General features: G+C 36.0%; 1 protein-coding gene and 1 long non-coding RNA gene across 2 annotated transcripts; both read right to left on the minus strand.

The window, feature by feature from the left end:
• Positions 1-1028: 1028 nt before the first annotated feature.
• Positions 1029-1696, minus strand: LOC139849090 (uncharacterized). Its single transcript, XR_011759954.1, has 3 exons — positions 1634-1696; positions 1458-1524; positions 1029-1368 (listed from the first exon to the last, which is right to left on the minus strand). It is a non-coding gene; the product is annotated as an uncharacterized lncRNA (long non-coding RNA).
• A 146-nt stretch (positions 1697-1842) lies between these two features.
• Positions 1843-4653, minus strand: LOC139848787 (uncharacterized). Its single transcript, XM_071838482.1, has 8 exons — positions 4581-4653; positions 3943-4163; positions 3789-3822; positions 3567-3691; positions 2640-2706; positions 2362-2461; positions 2088-2251; positions 1843-1919 (listed from the first exon to the last, which is right to left on the minus strand). Exons 1-8 carry the CDS (start codon positions 4651-4653, stop codon positions 1843-1845), a joined length of 861 nt encoding a protein of 286 aa, XP_071694583.1.
• Between the last annotated feature and the right edge of the window lie 14789 nt (positions 4654-19442).

The following is a 19442-nucleotide window of genomic DNA, read 5'->3' on the forward strand; positions in this document are numbered from 1 at the left end:
CTTCTTGTGTTGTCAGTGAGTTATGCTACTACATGATCAATTATCCGGTCAGGAGATGTTTCAAGTTGTACAGATTATCATGTGTTGCTAACTGGAGTTAAAAAGCAGCCTGTTTGTCCACCAGAAACATACACCAAACATCTTCCAAGGACTACATAACTGCGGCAAGAGCTGGTTCTAAATTTTAAATGTGTTTACTCGATATACTCTGTGACAAGAGCTGGGTCTAACTTCTATATGCGTTTACTCGATGTACCAAGGATAGAACATACCTGCCATCTTGTCATTTTTTCTAATTTTCTCCGAATTTTGATCCCCCCCTTTTGTATAGTCTCCGTAACATTTTCCAATTCTGTGGTGTCATAAAGGATGTGAGTATAGGTTTTGTATTTTTCTTAACGATGATAAGACATACAATATGTTCCAAATGAGCAAACCTTTGTAAGCGTACGATACTGGTACTTGGTACCAACTGAGATTATATTTGGTTTTATTTCTGCAAAAAGTTGCCTTTTTAAAAAGTGAAAAACATCTTTCTCAACAAATGAGTGTAAAAAAGTGTTCTTGCAAATTCACATTGCAAATTCACAATCTAACTTCAAAAAAACTTTTGTTCTTGCAATTGGAGCATTCAGTTTGCTTAACCCTACCGAGACCACATTTCTTCTACATTCATTACATTCATTGACCCGATTCATTCAGTATTGTCCCAATTAGAAGAAAACAGACACAAAAATCACATAAGCAGAACAGTTAAACAACAAATCTTTAGCCAGGATTGTAACATAGGACAATTTAGCAACTAATCGTTAGACAGGGCTGAGAAAATTACTCTCGACAGTTTAGCCAGGATTGTAACAGCCTGCACACAATCGTTACACTAATATCTACCCTATTTTAGGGGAGGTGTTTATATAGCTGTTTAAGGATGCTTAATAGCTTATTGCATTATGTTGCAACTATTAAGCAGTCAGAATGTGTTTGAATAAAGTTCTGTAAATATGCTACACAGCTTAATCTTACCCAAAACACCCATTATACGGATTTATGAACCATATTAGTCTGTAATAAGTAGCCAGTAAATATACAAAACTACATACCACAGCATCAACCCTTTGACTACAGAGTACTTGGAGTATAATTCATAATCAGAAGTAATTATATGACAGTTATTTCTATTACCAGTAAAATAAAATTGCACATAAAAACTGTTGTTCGTTTGCTGCCCAACATGATTACCATCACCACCAAATACAGATCTCAAAACTTCAAAGGCAGCCGCGTCTACAGGTCAATCGATAGCATCTAGGGCACCAAATGACTCACTAGATTGTTCATCCTCACTAGATTGTTCATCCTCACTCATCCCTATCAATCATCAAAAAAGATTATTCCTGACACATGTTCATACTTTTATACGTAGGAAGATGATATATAATACAAGAATGAAAACTTACCAATGATGGCGTGATTTCGACGATTATACTCATTAAATATATTCATAAGTTGTCGGTCAGAGTCAGTCTGCATTTGAAGTAAATCATCAGAAAAAGCACATTGAATACATCACCCGAAAATTACATATACAAAACAAAAATGAAAAAATCATAGAAAAAAGAGTAACCATTAATACCATTGCATCGTTAAGATCGAACTGAGGATAGTTCTCAGTATCATCATCAGAAGAAGAAGAAGAAGAAGAAGAAGAAGAAGAAGAAGAGCGACTATCGCTATCTCTTTCTCGTTGTTCCACGAGTTTCTGTTCAGCTAACTACAAGTATGAAAAAAAAAGCCCGAATATATTACATACGCAAAAAGAGAACTATATGATAACTAATTAAATTAATCAAACCGAAGGATGTGCTTACTAACCTGGATATTTTCTTTCACAGATTCATTCTCTGGATCCAATTGCAAGGCTGCATACATGAAAACCAGAATAATTATAATTAATATATACGACCGTTTAACAACCTTCACAAAATAATAATAATTCCCAGTTACAAAAAAAAGCTCCATTAATAGATTAAAAGAATAATAATTCATATTTTGATGTTACAGTATGTAATAATATAACAAGTTCAAACCTTTCTTATAGCCTTTATTGATGGCGTCACTGTAATTTCCTTGAACAAAATAAACATAACCTAGACGGCTATAAGCTTTGCTGTAGGACGGATTGATTTCAATTGCCGTTTCACAGTCGCTAATTGCTTCGGAATACTTTTTGTCATGAGTATAAGCAGCTGCTCTGTAAATGTAAAAGTACCCATTTACAAAAAGAAGTACTTTAGATGATGATGATGTACTTTTAGTTAAACAGGAAAAAAACTGTAACTATTTGGGTAATAAATAAGATACCTGTTGCAATAATAGATAGCATTATCAACACAAAGTGCAATAGCAATAGTGTAAAGAAAAATTGCATCCGGGTACCACTTAAATAGCATAGCATCATTACCTGCATGCATGAAAACAAAGTACCTAAGTGAACGCAGTAGTAGTACACTATGATACTATTTACATTTCTACTTAACCATCTTTTTTTAAATTAATAGTAATAAACACAGTAATAAATAAACATATAATAAATAATATATTTAGTGTCATATAACTTTTCAACCCACGAAAATTATTACCTTTTAGCTTGAAGATATCAGCTAGATTTTTAAGATTCAACACTTCAACTCCATATTCTTCCATATCCTTAAAGCACGCACGAATGATATAAGTGAAACAACAGTAATTTTAAAAAAATCTTTATAATCAGATTATAAGGTATATAAGTAGAATAGAATCCTTTCAGGACTCTCGTCATTAAATATAAGCATCAAGTATGAAATATCGACACAATTCTGGAGAACTGTAATACAATTTTTTTTTTTTATTTAGTTTTTTCAAGATTTATATTAAACAGTTAAACTTTAATGTTTTGACAAAACGGAGCATCTTCAAACGATAATGTGTTTAGGGTGTATGGTTCAGAATTAAACTATAAGTAGCCATTTAATTTTTCAGAGTACGGATCTATCTTTTACTTACAGAAATTATATGACACCTTCAAGCTTCAAAACTAGTATGAGACGGCAAAATAAGTTCCATTAAAATGAAAAATATATCTATTTATATAACTGGTTCAACATTTAATTTTTAAGCGATAAGAATATTTAGCTCAATAGGCAAAGCGCCAAAACTTCTTAAAGTTCAGGTTTGACAAAAAACTATGATAAAAATAACAATTTGGGAACAATGTAGAAAAAAATGAACTATTGTGTGTGAAATATGATTTAAAAAAAAAACCCTTATGATTTGATGATAGCCATTTAAGCCACAATTCAAGAAACATATCCACGAAAATATAGACACACAGAGTTCCTCTTAACAAAATTTAAATTAATATTAATATTAATACGTAAAAACGTATTAATGTTTTCACTCAAAGAATAAGACCATTCAAAATTGGCAAATCTAAGTTTGTTGCAAACACATAAGACGATATAATTACAAGTATGATGTAATTTACACGGAAAAAAAAAAATATTAGAAGTTAATAGTTAATAGCATACCTCTAAAGCACAGTTGAACAACCCGCATGCCCTATAATTAGCTTCATCCGGTGTATACATATCAAATAAACCAGCCTTTTCTTGAGCATCATAAAATTGAGCAAAAAGTTCATCCTCACTCACCCCTGTCAATCATCAAAGATTCGTAAACTCATACTTAAATATATACAAATCATAAAAAGATGATATTTATGTGCAACTAATGATGTTATCAAAACTTACCGATGGTATCATTATCCTGTTTGTCAGTTACACCCTACATAAGATGTAAATCATCAGAAAAAGCATATTGAACAGCCATCATAACCGGAAAATATATATAAAAACAAAAATTGATAAAATAAAAAATCATAGGAAGAAGACAGGATATTACAACCAGAGTTTGTGATGCATCGGGAGTTTTGGAATAAACCGGATCATTAACCGAATCTGATTTAATCCCGTTATCCGGTCCTGGTTGTGAACTGAATATATGGACCAGAGAATCAGATTTTGGCACGCTGGAAGTAGACGATGAAGAATCAATCTTAAAAACCTCTAATAAGCAGTCTTCTGCAACTTCAAGACTTTCAAGATCACAATCAGAAGTAAATTCAACTGAAAAACAAATTATGTAGGAACTGTTAGCATACAAAGATTTAAGCAAAAATGTATGTTTAACTTCTCATAAAAGCCCTAAATTCACTATTTTCCCTAATTTCAAACTTAACATGAAATGATCAGCAGCTATCATCAATCTAGCAGAAGATACTAAACCTAATAACAATCATTTGTACAATCTCAAATAAAATGTATGTATGTTTCAGTTATCATAATAAACCCTAATTTTACTAGTTCCTTTAAATGCACAATTAAAGTGAAACGATCAACGGCTATCATTAAACTAACAGAGAATATTAAGCTGCTAACGATTATTAGATATAATTTCAAACCCTAGATGATAAAGTTGAACTAAAATTATACATAAAAAAGAAAAGAACAGAGTATTATAGATGATGGAGGATAGTGAAAAACCAGAATTCAGAAAATCGAGAAAAGAGAGGACGATGCGACGAGAGAGAGGGGAATCAGCCTTCAAATTCGCCATTTTTGTTCAACAAAATCAGTGAAAAATACAAACCCTAATGCGCCACTAGATCACTGTGTTTCTTTTTATATACAGTATAAAAGACATATTTACGAAAACTATCCCTATAATTTGTTGCTAATACCATTTTAGACCCTAAACTTTTTGTATTTTTCTGTCTTCTTTACAAAAAAAATAAAATGGAAATGAATTTTTGTGTTAGACCACTCTTTACCGTCTTCAACTAAACTTATGTTGTTGACGTGGAAAATTGACAACGATCACAACTACACACTTTGGGCCGTTGTCATTTCTTTTCTTGTGAAAAAATGGGTACGAACCACGAACGGAAGAACGAAACACTATGTAATTTGATTGGTTAGAATTTTTAATTTTAATGGTTTTTTTTTTATTCACCCTATTACCAATAATATTTTACCACAACATTACACAACACCACAACACAACATTTACCACAACATTCACTCCTTCCCACAACAATGACACGTCGACATAAATCTCCCCACAACATCACAACACCATAAAGAATGGTCTTAATGTTGCGATCTTGAGACTATTGTGAGGATTTGACACCCTTTATATTATATATTTATACATTTATTTATTTATATTTATATTTATGATAAAAACCCCTTGAAGTCGAAGACTGTGAATGATCCATCCAACGACTACCTGATGGCTATCCGATAGATGGAGCGCTCCACGATCAAGGATTATTTCAAGGAACGCTTTCCAGAGTCGGCGATTCCAGATTCCTCCAGATTCCTGATATTCTGAAAAGCGTGCTCGAGCTGAGGCCACTAATCAAGCTTTGAAGGATTTATATTTGGTTAAACTTAGTCAAATATGCCAAGATGATGCCTTAACGGTAGATGATATACTAAACGTTAATTTGTAAAGACCGTAAATGTGTAATCTTTTGCGATGAGTGAGTATAATCATTTTCTTTTGTTTTTATATATGTGTTTTGTTTATGTGAGATACATGATTTGGAAACAGTATTGGTGAAGTAGTTCTTAATTAATTGTTTATGTGACGTCATGACTTTTGTAGAAATATAGACTACGCTTGTGGCTTGGTGTAAGTGGGTTAAAATTACCATTTTTGATCAAACACTTGCATAAAACTTTGATGTTACACGTCACATTTCTTTTTGGACAGATGGTGTTTACTCTTTCTTTAACTGTATCATTATAGTAGTAATGAATGAGTTCGTTAGTAAACATAATGTTTTAGCTTCCTGCCAACACATGTAAAAGTTTACAATCCATTTGATTTGAAGTGGGAATTTTTGTTTTTATGGATGATCAAAAGATGGGTAAAAAGTTTACTGCGGGACTGTTAGTGGCAAATTTTAGAAAAGGTATAGTGATCAACATCAAATGGAGGATGTCTGCTATTATATGGTTTCGGGTCAAGTTTGAATTCTAAAAGGTTAATATGAGTTGCAATGATTTATGGTGAATATGATTGGTTCATTCAAGACTGCAATGATAAGTTATGGTTCCATCAAATGGAGTGGATTTGTATGTGGATAGTTTCGCCTTTTCTGGTTCAAATGATAAAGACGAACCACCAGTAGAAGTTTATGCTTCTATACCTATTATATTATTATCATCATTACTTCACTATTAATAATTAATAATAATAATAATAATAATAATAATTAGAATTGAACTTGCGGGCATAGCCCAACGATTTTCTTCATGTACTTTGTGTCATGGGATAGAGAGATGTCGTGAGTTCGATCCTTAGGGATGATATGATTTTCTTTAAACCAATTGAACACCAATAATAGTGGTATATATTGACCCTATAGAAACATCCTAAACTTGAGGAATAAGTTTAGGATATCTATGGAAGGAAATAGAATACAAAATTAACTCTATTCTAATTCTAATACTCCCTCTCAAGCTGGAGCATGAAGATTCTGAATGCCCAGCTTGTCTAGTAGAAACCTTAGCTGTTGTGCACCCAATCCCTTTGCAAGAATGTCTGCAATTTGCTGCTTAGTATCAATTGGAAACGGATGCACTTCTTTAGACTCAACACATTCATGAACGAAATAACAATCCATCTCCACATGTTTGGTACGTTCGTGAAATACCGGATTGTTAGCGATGTGACGAGCAGCTTGGTTATCACATAATAGAGGAGTCGGGCCAGCGGAAGCGACGTTCATATCTTTCAATAACCAACGTACCCATAAAATTTCACTAACAGTAGTTGCCATTGCTCTATATTCTGCTTCGGCAGACGACCTTGAGACGACATACTGCTTTTTAGTTTTCCATGAGATTGGAGATCCGCCTAGAAGTAGAATATACCCAGTTCTGGATCTTCGCGTATAGGGACATCCTAACCAATCTGAGTCACAAAAAGCATCAAGTGCAAAACCGCCCTTGCGTGAAAGTAATATTCCTTGTCCAACAGTGGCTTTCAAATATCGAAGTACACGGTGGACACCATCCAAGTGGGGATGTTGATGTGTGCTAGGTGTAGTACGAAATAGATTATATTTTACTACGAAATACTATTAAATACGTTACAATTTTACACAAGTTATTTATTTATTTATAGAATGGATATACCTAAACCTTGCTACAACACTTATAGGCAGTGTACCTAATCGTAGAGTAGTGTAGTATTTAGTAAGTCCGGTTCGTTCCACGGGGATCTAGCTAAGTTTAACGCTATATTTTTATTGAACTATATTTGTATACAATATATATATATATATATATATATATATATATATATATATATATATATATATATATATATATATATATATATATATATATATATATATATATATATATATATATATATATATATAAGTAGTGGTATTATTATTATTATTATAAAATGGAGGTTTTACCGTTTAATAACCGGTTTGTCGATTTAAAGTCCTAATGCAAAATATTAACTTAAATTAAAGCGTAAAGTAAATGACGATAAATAAAAATGCGATAAAATAAAAGTGCGATAATTAAAAGTGCAATAATTTAAAGTACGATAAATAAAATGACGATAAATAAAAGTGCGATGAGATATAAAATAAAAGAATTATGCTTATTTAAACTTCCGTAATCATGATGTTTGACGTGTTGATTTTAATTTATTACCATGGGTTAATTGTCCTTTGTCCTGGATTATTCGATATGTCCATCTGGTTTTGTCCATAATAGTCCATCGGTCATAATTATAAAGTGCGAGAGTCTTCGTCAAATTAACCTTATCCCCGAAGTCAAATATTCCAACTAATTGGGGACTTAAACTGTAACAAGATCTTAATACTTTGTTTAATGAATACACCAGGTTATCGACTGCGTGTAATCCAAGGTTTTAATACTTTGTTAACAATTACACCAATTACCCTTGAATGTAATCCACTCCTGTTTTAATGAGTCCTGTGACTATTAATCCATCCCCATGTCCGGTAATATAAATAATTATTAGTATTTATAAATATCCCGCCCACCGTACCCAGTCAAGCGTATGTGGTTATATATAAACACGTCAAATTATAAATCTCTATATTAAATCAACGAGACATCGTTTAATTAATATAAAGCCCATTAATGGTCCATAGTCCAATTTCCACAAGTATCGGTCTTTTGTCCAAACCCCAATTATGGTCCAAAGCCAAATAACCCAGTCTTAATATTTAATCCAAAATCACGATTACTTCGGCTTAAATAAATATAATAATAACTTAGCTACGGGACATTAATTTAAAAAGGTTGAACATAACTTGCAATGAGGATTAATCGCTTAGTGTTACACAGACAGAAATTCGACTTACAAACTTAAAATATTCGCCACTATAACCTTATTATTATTAAACTTAAATTAAAATTATATATATATATATATATATATATATATATATATATATATATATATATATATATATTACATAGATAGAAAGAAAGAAAAAGGGTAAGGAAATCGAGCAGAATGTGTGGCCTTTTATAGGCCCATTTTTGACTGTAGAGCTCCGCGACTGTGGATCGTTTCTTCCTCACAGCTCCACGACTGCGGAGCTTCGATTTACAGCTCATCACACAACTCCAAAACGTGGGCGGCTTTGTATAATATAATATATAATATATATATATATTATAATATATAATATATATAATTAATTATATATTATATTATATTCTTGTGCATAGTTGACTTGTATTTTCAGCTCTGTTGCGTCGCGCATTGAAAGTTAGTTCATGTCCTAGTTTCGGATTTTCGAACGCCTTTTCGTATAATTTAATATCTTGTACTTTGCGTTTTGCGGCTTGTACTTTTGTAATTTTGAGACGTTTCTCATCAATAAATTGAACCACTTGGATTGTACTTTGTACTTTTTAGCTTTTTGGTCGTTTGCGTCTTCAAATCGTCGAATCTGTCTTTTGTCTTCACCTTTTATTATTTAAACGATAATCACTTGAAAATAGAACAATTGCAACTAAAAACTTGTCTTTCTTGAAGGATAATGCTATGAAATATATGTTCGTTTTTAGCATTATCAGCTGTCGAGGATCAGACATAAACTGTGATAGTACATTAACGGAGTAAGTGACATCTGGTCGAGTAGCTTGTAAGTATAGGAGGTGACCAATTAGTCTACGATAACTTCCAGCGTCCACCTTTGGAGCGTTTTCACTAAGGTCAAGTTTATGGCTTTGTTCCATGAGAAAAGGACTAGGCCGAGATTCTTTGAAACCACAGTCTGCGAGAATATCTAGGATGTATTTACGTTGAATTAATGCCAATCCATCTGTTGTCCGAGCGACTTCGATGCCAAGAAAATATTTGAGATCTCCAAGGTCTTTGATACTGAATTGATTAACTAGTTCCGTTTTGGTTTGTTGTATTTTTGTAGCATTATTTCCAACCAAAATTACATCATCAACATATATCAAAGCAGCCACAAATGAGTCATGTTGCTGATGGACGAAAAGAGAGTGATCAGCTTTTGACTGTTTAAAGTCGAGTGCCAATAATGATGTGGTGAATTTCTGGTACCAATTGCGTGACGCTTGTTTCAAACCATAAATAGACTTATGTAGACGACAAACTCTTGTTTCCCCATCTTTAGAAAATCCGTGTGGAATCTTCATATAAATTTCCTCTTGCAAATCACCATGCAAGAAGGCATTGTTCACATCGAGTTGATGGATAAACCAATCGCGTTTGACAACAACAGTTAGTAGAGTTTGAACCGTGACTAACTTGGCAACTGGAGTGAATGTATCACGATAATCTACTCCCTATGTTTGGGTAAACCCTTTGGCAACAAGGCGAGTTTTGTATCTTTCGACTTCTCCATTGGGTTTGTATTTAATTTTGTAAATCCACTTGGAGTCAATGGCACGTTTTCCTACGGGTAAATTTTCAATACTCCAAGTTCCATTGTCTTCAAGAGCTTGTATCTCTCTTTTCATAGCTTCTTTTCAACACTCTTTAGTTACCGCTTGATGATAAAATTTTGGCTGGTCATGCGAATCAATGGAAGCTAAAAAGGCTTTATGAGAATTAGAGAAATAATCTTAAGAAATAAACTTGGTTAAAGAATGTACCGTCGAGCGAGCAGGACTTGGTGGGGTATGTGCATTGTCGACCGAAGGAGGGAGATCAACGATGAAGTCATCTAAATACTTCGGTTGTGATTTGTGTCGTGTGGGTCTATTTGTGTTACCTTGGACCGATAAAGTTCCTATTTGATCAGCCACATTAGTTGGGTCCGGAGGATGCTCTCGGCCTAAATCACTAGTTGTGCTATCATCTGATGGTCCTATATCATCTATTGGGCCTGAATCATTTTGTCCTTGGTCTAAATCTTCAACATTACAGTGTGTATGTTGAGGTTCAGGGTAATCGATTTGCACAAAAAAATCATCTTGATTGTGACGCCCCGTACAAAACCATCGTGTACGATTCGTCAACAACAGGATCTTTACACAGTCAAGTACTACATGCTGTTTGAAAACCAGTTTGCATTCATAAAAAGATAGCGTTTACAAAAGATAACGTGACACAAAGGTCGTTACAAAGTCATTATTTGAAAATAACATAAGTTACGAATGCAAGATAAAAGTTCCATGATTGAGACATCTCTAAGTAATGCAACGGAAATATAACACAGCAGGTCCATAACAGCAAGTCTAAAACACCAAGATAGCAAGTCTAACAGCGGAAGCAACATCGTCTAAGCACCTGAGAAATACACACTTAAAAGTCAACACGAATGTTGGTGAGCTATAGTTTGTAATCAGTAAAGTAATGTAGACCACGAGATTTCAGTGCTTCAACCAGCAGTTTAAATTCGTATGAAAAGTATATGCTTGTCCGTGGGCACCCGGTAACTAACTTAACGTAATAGTAATACCCCCTAAAAGTACACTTGGCGAGTGCGTATGTCCTCGAAGTATCAAACACCCGTTAAATGCTAGCGCGACTAGCCCGAGTGGGGATGTCAAACCCTATGGATCCATATCTAATATTCGCGTTCACCGGTTCAAAACCAATGATTAAACGTTACCGTGCTAAGGGGAAAGTTTATGCCGTTATATAACCCACACATATGTAAAGTTTAATTTCTCATGTCAAGTAAGTAAAACATAAAAATCGCATGTATTCTCAGTCCCAAAAATAGTATAAGTAAAAAGGGAAGCTATAACTCACAGTGAATAAGCAGTAAAAGTCGATATGAAACGTATGCAGGTAGTAAGTCGGTCCGAAAGGTCGTCAACCTAAGTCAAAGGTCACTAGGTCATTATGTTGTCCCAATAAGTTTAAAAATGAATAAATTAAGTTTAAGTGTCATCATCATCATCATTCATCATCATAAAAGCTAAGTAAGTTTGACAAGAATAGAGATCGAAACAATAGACTGACTTCGGTCAGCTGCTACGACCTCTATACAAAACGAAAAGACGCGTAATCAGTGGCTATGGATCCGTATATGAGTCCTCTAACCGCTGACCAATTTTTAGAACCTAACTCGTCTTCTTTTGACCGTGGAAACGGTTTAAGTGCGAGTAGGTCAGAAATTTCAGCACAACGTTACAAGGGCGTAGTGACTTTTGGTAGGCCATAAATCCTAAAACGTATGTCGGATTAAGTCGAGGCCTAAACGAAAAGTCATCTACTCGAAACGAACTAACTGAAAATCAATTTTCCAGAAGTTCAGGAATCTGATCAGATCCCCAAAAACAGTAAACAAGTGCTCCGGTGGGGTTCTTGGTGCTTGATGCTCATCACGGTTCTTATCCTTGATGCTTGTACCTTCAAGTGTAAACTCATTGATGGGTTAGCATCACCTTGACCAAGATTCAACCATCAATACACAATATGTTAAGACCAAGTAAGAACACAACTCATTTAAGAGTCTTAGATGGATGATGAACCAAGGTTACATCATATCCTCAGTCTTAACACAAATACAAGTTCTATTTACAACTAAAGCTACAAACTTTACTTCAATCAAACAAATATGAACATAATCTAAATCAAATAAAGTAATGGAACCCTAAGCTAGAGAGCTTGGATCCTTTTCACATAAGTTATAAGATTACAAAGCTAGAAAGCTTGAGTCTTTACAAGATTAATGAGACCATAAGCTATAAAGCTAAGATCTTTAATAAAATAATGAAAGTAATGAGACCATAAGCTAAAAAGCTAAGATCTTTAACATAATAATGAGACCCTAAGCTAAAAAACTTGGATCTTTAGTGTTCTTGAAGATCTTGAAGCATAAAGCTTGGATCTTTAAGATACATGAAGATTACAAACACAAGTTTGAATCTTTATAACAAAATAACAAGATTAAAGCTAAAAGATTTAGATCTACAAAGTAGGTGAAGATTCAAAGCTAGAAAGCTTGAATCTTCCATGTTCTTGAAGGATTCAAATCCATGTTTGAATCTACAAGATGTAATCAAGATCAAAAGCTAAAAAGCTTGATCTCCTAATGATGACGATGAACTCGTGATGATGAGAAGGAGAAGAAGAAAAGAAATTCAAAGTACTTACAAGCTTTAGACTAGAGAGAAAATAAATGAACAAGTGTGTGTAAATTGTGAATGAAAATCAAGTGTGAATGGTGAAGAAATGGCTTAGTATTTATAGGAGGTGAGGTGAGGGTGGTGGTGGTTAGGTCGTGGGTTTCCAAGGGGGACAAGGGGGACACCGTTTTGCTTTTTGGTTAATGGTTGTCTAAAGTTGGTGCTTGTGTTAGGATCCCATGCAACGTTAAGGATAATACTTGACAAAAATGCTAGCATGTTCCCTCTAATAAATGGGCATTTATCTTACTTATTAATGGGTCACTAGTTACTTATAATTGAGCTAATTAAATAGTCCACTAACTAGTGTAGGGTGGGCTAAGGTCCAACAAGGTAGAAAGTCCAACAAGACTAACTAGTGTGCTCTAGTAAATTACTAAGCGTAATTAAGCATCCAAATACTCAAGTAATTGTTATTATAAAATAAGAATTAGTATTTCGTAGTCATAATATTCCAATTACGACAAAAGTTAAACGTGTACGCAGTACACAGTTCGTTAAAAACGTCAAGTGACACTAACGGTCATAAAGGCTTCCGAGAGTTAAGTTAAGTATCCTACGTACTTAATGATACGCTTTAACATATAAATGAAAGTAATCAACATGTAGGGAGTTCCCAGAGTATAATATAGCTCGGTATGCACAAATACGCAGTTTCGTGAAAATACAAAGCACAAAAGCAAGTCGAAAAAGTCGGGTCGTTACATTACCCACCTGTTAATGAAAATTTCGTCCCGAAATTTTAGGCTGAGGTAGACGGTAGAGTCGGGAAGAGGTGAGGATACTTCTGCATCATTTGATCCTCTCGTTCCCAAGTAAACTCTGGTCCTCATTTTGCATTCTATCGTGCTCGGACGATCGGAATCTTGTTGCGTTTCAAGGTCTTGACCTCACGGTCTATAATTTCGACAGGTTCTTCCACGAAATGAAGTTTTTCATCAATCATAAGCTCTTCAAGTGGTATGACGAGTTCTGGTTCCGCAAGACACTTCTTCAGATTTGATACATGGAAGGTAGGATGAACGGAGCTCAATTGAGTCGGAAGATCCAAATGGTAAGCAACGGGTCCAACACGCTCCAAGACTTCAAAAGGACCAATGTATCGCGGGTTCAACTTTCCACGTTTTCCGAAACGGATTACACCTTTCCAAGGTGCGACTTTCAACATAACGCGGTCACCGATTTGAAATTCACGATCTCCACGTTTAAGGTCGGCATAGCTCTTCTGATGATCACGGGCCGTCTCGAGCCTCGCTTGAATTTGAACAATCTTCTCCGTTGTCTCATGGACTAACTCGGGTCCGGTGATTTGCTTCTCACCTACTTCGGCCTAACAAATAGGAGAACGACACTTGCGACCATACAATGCTTCGAAAGGTGCGGCATTAATACTCGAATGATAGCTGTTGTTGTAAGAAAATTAGGCTAGCGGCAAATGCTTTTCCCAAGCTTTTCCGAAATCAATAACGCAAGCACGCAACATGTCCTCCAAAGTCTGAATCGTTCGTTCGCTTTGTCCGTCAGTTTGCGGGTGATATGCGGTACTCATGTCGAGACGTGTTCCAAAGGCTTCTTGCAAAGAACGCCAAAATCTAGAAGCAAAACGGGTATCGCGATCTGAGATAATCGATAAGGGTACACCGTGTCGAGATACAACTTCCTTTATGTATAGCTGCGCCAGTCTTTCCATCATATCGTTTTCCTTCATGGCTAGGAAGTGAGCAGATTTGGTAAGACGGTCAACGATAACCCAGATGGTATCATAACCTCCTACCGTCTTTGGTAGCTTCGTGATGAAATCCATTGTTATTCCTTCCCATTTCCATTGCGGGATTTCGGGTTGTTGGAGTAATCCAGATGGCTTATGATGTTCGGTTTTGATCTTGGAACAAGTCAAACACTTTCCAACATAAGCTGTAACATCCCTTTTGAGGTTCGGCCACCAATATTGAACCTTGAGGTCGTGGTACATCTTACCAGCTCCTGGATGAGTTAAATACCTTGACTTGTGGGCTTCGTCTGGAATAAGGCTCCGTAAATCTCCATATTTGGGCACCCAAATTCTTCCGACAAAGTATCGGAGTCCAGTCTCCTTAACCTCAAATCGAGAAACGAGAATGTTCAAGTGCTCTTGAGAAATATTCTCCTCCTTGAGAGCCTCGTCTTGGGCTACCCGGATCTGGTTATTGAGATTCGTCTGAATGGTGATGTTCAAGGCACGGACACGAAGAGGTATCGTTCTCTCCTTTCAGCTCAAGGCATCAGCTACAACATTTGCCCTTCCGGGATGATAACGTAGTTCATAATCATAGTCGTTCAATGTTTCGATCCATCGTCGCTGTCTCATATTCAGATGCTTCTGGTCGAATATGTGTTAGAGGCTTTTGTGATCGGTGAAGATGGTACTCTTGGTTCCATAAAGGTAGTGTCTCCACAGTTTTAGTGCAAAGACAACGGCTCCAAGCTCAAGATTGTGCGTTGTGTAATTTCGCTCATGAATCTTCAGTTGTCGAGAGGCGTAAGCAATAACCTTCATTCTTTGCATCAATACGTAACCAAAACCATTCTTCGAGGCATCACAGTATACAACAAAATCATCACTGCCTTCGGGAAGAGATAGGATAGGTGCGGTGGTTAAATTCTGCTTCAAGGTTTGAAATGCCGACTCTTGCTCGGCTTCCCAAACGAACTTCTTCCCCTTATGAGTTAATGCAGTCAAAGGACGTGCAATTAGATAGAAACCTTCAATGAATCTTCGGTAATAACCGGCGAGGCCTAAAAATTGGCGGATATGAGTAGGAGTAGTGGGAGTTTCCCACTTGATGATAGCTTCGTTCTTTGCGGGATCAACTTTGATACCCTGGTTGCTCACAATATGACCGAGAAATTGGACTTCGTTCAACCAAAACTCGCACTTGGAGAATTTGGCATAAATTTGCTCTTATCTCAAAAGTTCCAACACTAGTCGAAGATGTTGTTCATGTTCTTCTTCACTTCTGGAATAGATGAGGATATCATCTATGAAGACGATAACGAACTTGTCCAGGTATGGTTTGCATACTCGATTCATGAGATCCATGAATACAGCAGGAGCGTTGGTTAAACCGAATGGCATCACAAGAAACTCATAATGACCATAACGGGTTCTGAACGCAGTCTTCATCACATAGCTCTCCTTCACCCTCAACTGGTGATATCCTGATCGTAAATTGATCTTAGAGTAAACGCTGGATCCTTGCAGCTGATCGAATAGATCGTCAATCCTGGGAAGGGGATATCGATTCTTGATTGTCAACTTGTTCAGCTCACGATAATCGTCCTTCTTCTTCACAAACAGAACAGGTGCCCCAAGGCAATGAACTCGGTTGGATAAATCCATGGTCTAGTAATTCCTGCAGTTGACTCTGCAACTCTTGCAGTTTGGAAGGTGCTAGTCGATAAGGTGCGCGGGCTACAGGTGAAGCTCCTAGTACTAGATCAATCTGGAATTCCACTGATCGTGGCGACGGTAATCTAGACAATTCTTCTGGAAAGACGTCGGGAAACTCGTTCACAATCTGCACATCATCAACACTCTTCTCCTCGGTTTCTAACTTCTTCACATGTGCCAGAATAGCAAAATGCCCTTTCCTCATGACTTTCTGTGCCTTCATGCAACTAATGAGGTTTAACTTTGGGCTACCTTTCTCTCCATGTACGATCAATGGCACACCGTCTTCGCGAGGTATACGGATAATCTTCTCTCCACAAACAACTTATGCTCTTACTTTGGACAACCAGTCCATACCAACTATCACATCGAAGCTTCCCAACTTGATGGGTATCAAATCAATCTCAAAGTCCACACCAGCTAGGTTTATTATGCCTCCTTGGCCAATTTGGTCAACTTTCTCAAGTTTCCCATTGGCTACTTCAACCAGAATACTCTCGTCTAAAGGTACTAACGACCAGTCTATCTTAGAACAAAAATGTCTACATACGTAACTCCTATCGGCACCGGTATCAAATAAGACAGAAGTAAGTAGATTATTGACAGTGAATATACCTGTGACCAAATCAGGATCCTCACGGGCATCTCGAGCTTTCATGTTGAAAACTCTCCCACGTGCTGGTCCGGCATCCTTCTTCTTGTTTGGGCACTCATTCTTGAAGTGGCCCTGTTGACCGCACTCAAAACACTTTCTTGGTCCAGTAGGTTTTGTCTTCACAGCTGGGGTGGTAATCTTGCAGTCCCTACCAATGTGCTCAGTCCTTTTACACTTTTCACAGACCACATTGCAGTACCCTGTATGATGCTTGTAGCATCTCTTGCACTGCGGAAGACTACCCTTGTAGTTAGGGTTCGAGCTAGGGTTCGGGTTGGGGTTCCTCCAGTCATTGTTTCCCTTGAAACTCTCGTGCCTCTTAGCTGGGTTCTGATCAAAGACCTTCCCTTTGTTGATTTCCCACTTACGCTTCTCATAACTAGCTCCTGATTCTGGTTTCGCTTTCTCTGGTTCCTTGCAGATGATCTGGTTCATCAGGGTGTGCGCCATGTGCATAGCTTTTGGGACATCTGCTGGTTTCGAAGAAGTGAAATTTCCCTGAATGGTCTTGGGAAGTCCCCAAAAGTATCGTTCCATTCGCTTAAATTCAGGGGTAACCATCGTGGGGCACATCAAAGCTAACTCTAAATACCTTCGGTTATAGCCATTAAGGTCGGTTCCCGCAACCTTCAGCTCCCAAAACTCAGCTTCCATTTTCTGAATTTCGGTTCAGGGGCAATACTCCTCGATCATAGCACTCTTAAACTCCTCCCATGGTGTAGCGTAAGCCTCGTCAATTCCTTTAGCCTGAGAAAGCGTGTTCCACCAGGTTAAAGCGCCGTTCGATAGAGTATAGGAGGCGTTCTTAGTTTTGTTCACTTCCGAGCAGTTTCTCACACGAAACACAACTTCCAACTTCTCAAACCATCTCACCAGTCCAACTGGCCCTTCAGTACCACTGTAATTGTGGGGCTTGCAGCTTTGGAATTCCTTATAGGTACACCCGTTCTGAACAGCTGGGTTGGCTGGTGGAGCTGGAGCAGGGTTGGCATTCGCCATAGCTGCGGCTATTCGAGTAGCAATCATTTCCTCAATCTGTGCCGTTGTGGGCGTTTCCCTTGGGACTCTTCCATTTGCCATTGTTCCTCTGAACAAAAGTTTCGACTTACGTCAAAATTCCACATTCAATAATATTATAGCGTAGGTGTAGTGACCCGAACTTTTCCATGTTTATATATATTAATTGAGATTGATATTTACATGATTAAATGTTTCCAACATGTTAAGCAATCAAACTTGTTAAGACTTGATTAATTGAAATATGTTTCATATAGACAATTGACCACCCAAGTTGACCGGCGATTCACGAACGTTAAAACTTGTAAAAACGACATGACGATATATATATGGATATACATATGGTTAACATGAGATTATGATAAGTAAGTATCTCCATAAGTATATTAACAATGAGTTATATACATATAAACAAGACTACTAACTTAAGGATTTCGAAACGAGACATATATGTAACGATTATCGTTGTAACGACATTTAAATGTATATATATCATATTAAGATATATTAATATATCATAATATCATGATAATATAATAATTTAATATCTCATTAGATATAATAAACAATGGGTTAACAGCATTAATTGAGATCGTTAACTTAAAGGTTTCAAAACAACACTTACATGTAACGACTAACGATGACTTAACGACTCAGTTAAAATGTATATACATGTAGTGTATTTAGATGTATTAAAATACTTTTGGAAGACTTCAAGACATATATCAAAACACTCATACTTAACGAAAATGGTTACAGTTACTTTCTCATTCTTTTCTTTCATCAAGAATTCTAGTCGTATTCTTACCCGTATTATACACAGCTTCAAAACGTACTTACTATGGGTATATACCAATAGGAACTAGCATGGGATTCCACTCTTGATTATGTCATGTATGACTAATCAATTTTAACTTCTACCATGAGCTAGTCAACTAACTAGAACTCCTTTTAACCCCACTCACCACTCACCAATTACCACTCATCATTCACTCCATTTCACTTCCAATTCTCTTTCTAATTCTCTCTCAACACACACACACATACTATTATGAACGTATTTTTCCAGTAGTTAATCATCATCTTCATCAAAAATCACTTCAAGAATCAAGCTATAATCATCATAGGAAGAACACTTCAAGAACACTTCAAAAATCCCTTCAAGTTTACTAATTTACTTCCAAGCTTTCTAATCCATTCCAAGTAATCATCTAAGATCAAGAAACCTTTGTTATATACAGTAGGTTATCTTTCTTATTCAAGGTAATATTCATATTCAAACTTTGATTCAATTTCTATAACTATAAACTATCTTAATTCGAGTAAAAATCTTACTTGAACTTGTTTTTGTGTCATGATCCTACTTCAAGAACTTTCAAGCAATCCAAGATCCTTTGAAGCTAGATCATTTCTTGTCACTTCCAGTAGGTTTACCTACTAAACTTGAGGTAGTAATGATGTTCATAATATCATTCGATTCATATATATAAAACTATCTTATTCGAAGGTTTAAACTCGTAATCACTAGAACATAGTTTAGTTAATTCTAAACTTGTTCGCAAACAAAAGTTAATCCTTCTAACTTGACTTTTAAAATTAACTAAATACATGTTCTATA

This window comes from Rutidosis leptorrhynchoides, chromosome 5, assembly GCF_046630445.1.
Source record: "Rutidosis leptorrhynchoides isolate AG116_Rl617_1_P2 chromosome 5, CSIRO_AGI_Rlap_v1, whole genome shotgun sequence".
Classification (NCBI taxonomy): domain Eukaryota; kingdom Viridiplantae; phylum Streptophyta; class Magnoliopsida; order Asterales; family Asteraceae; genus Rutidosis; species Rutidosis leptorrhynchoides.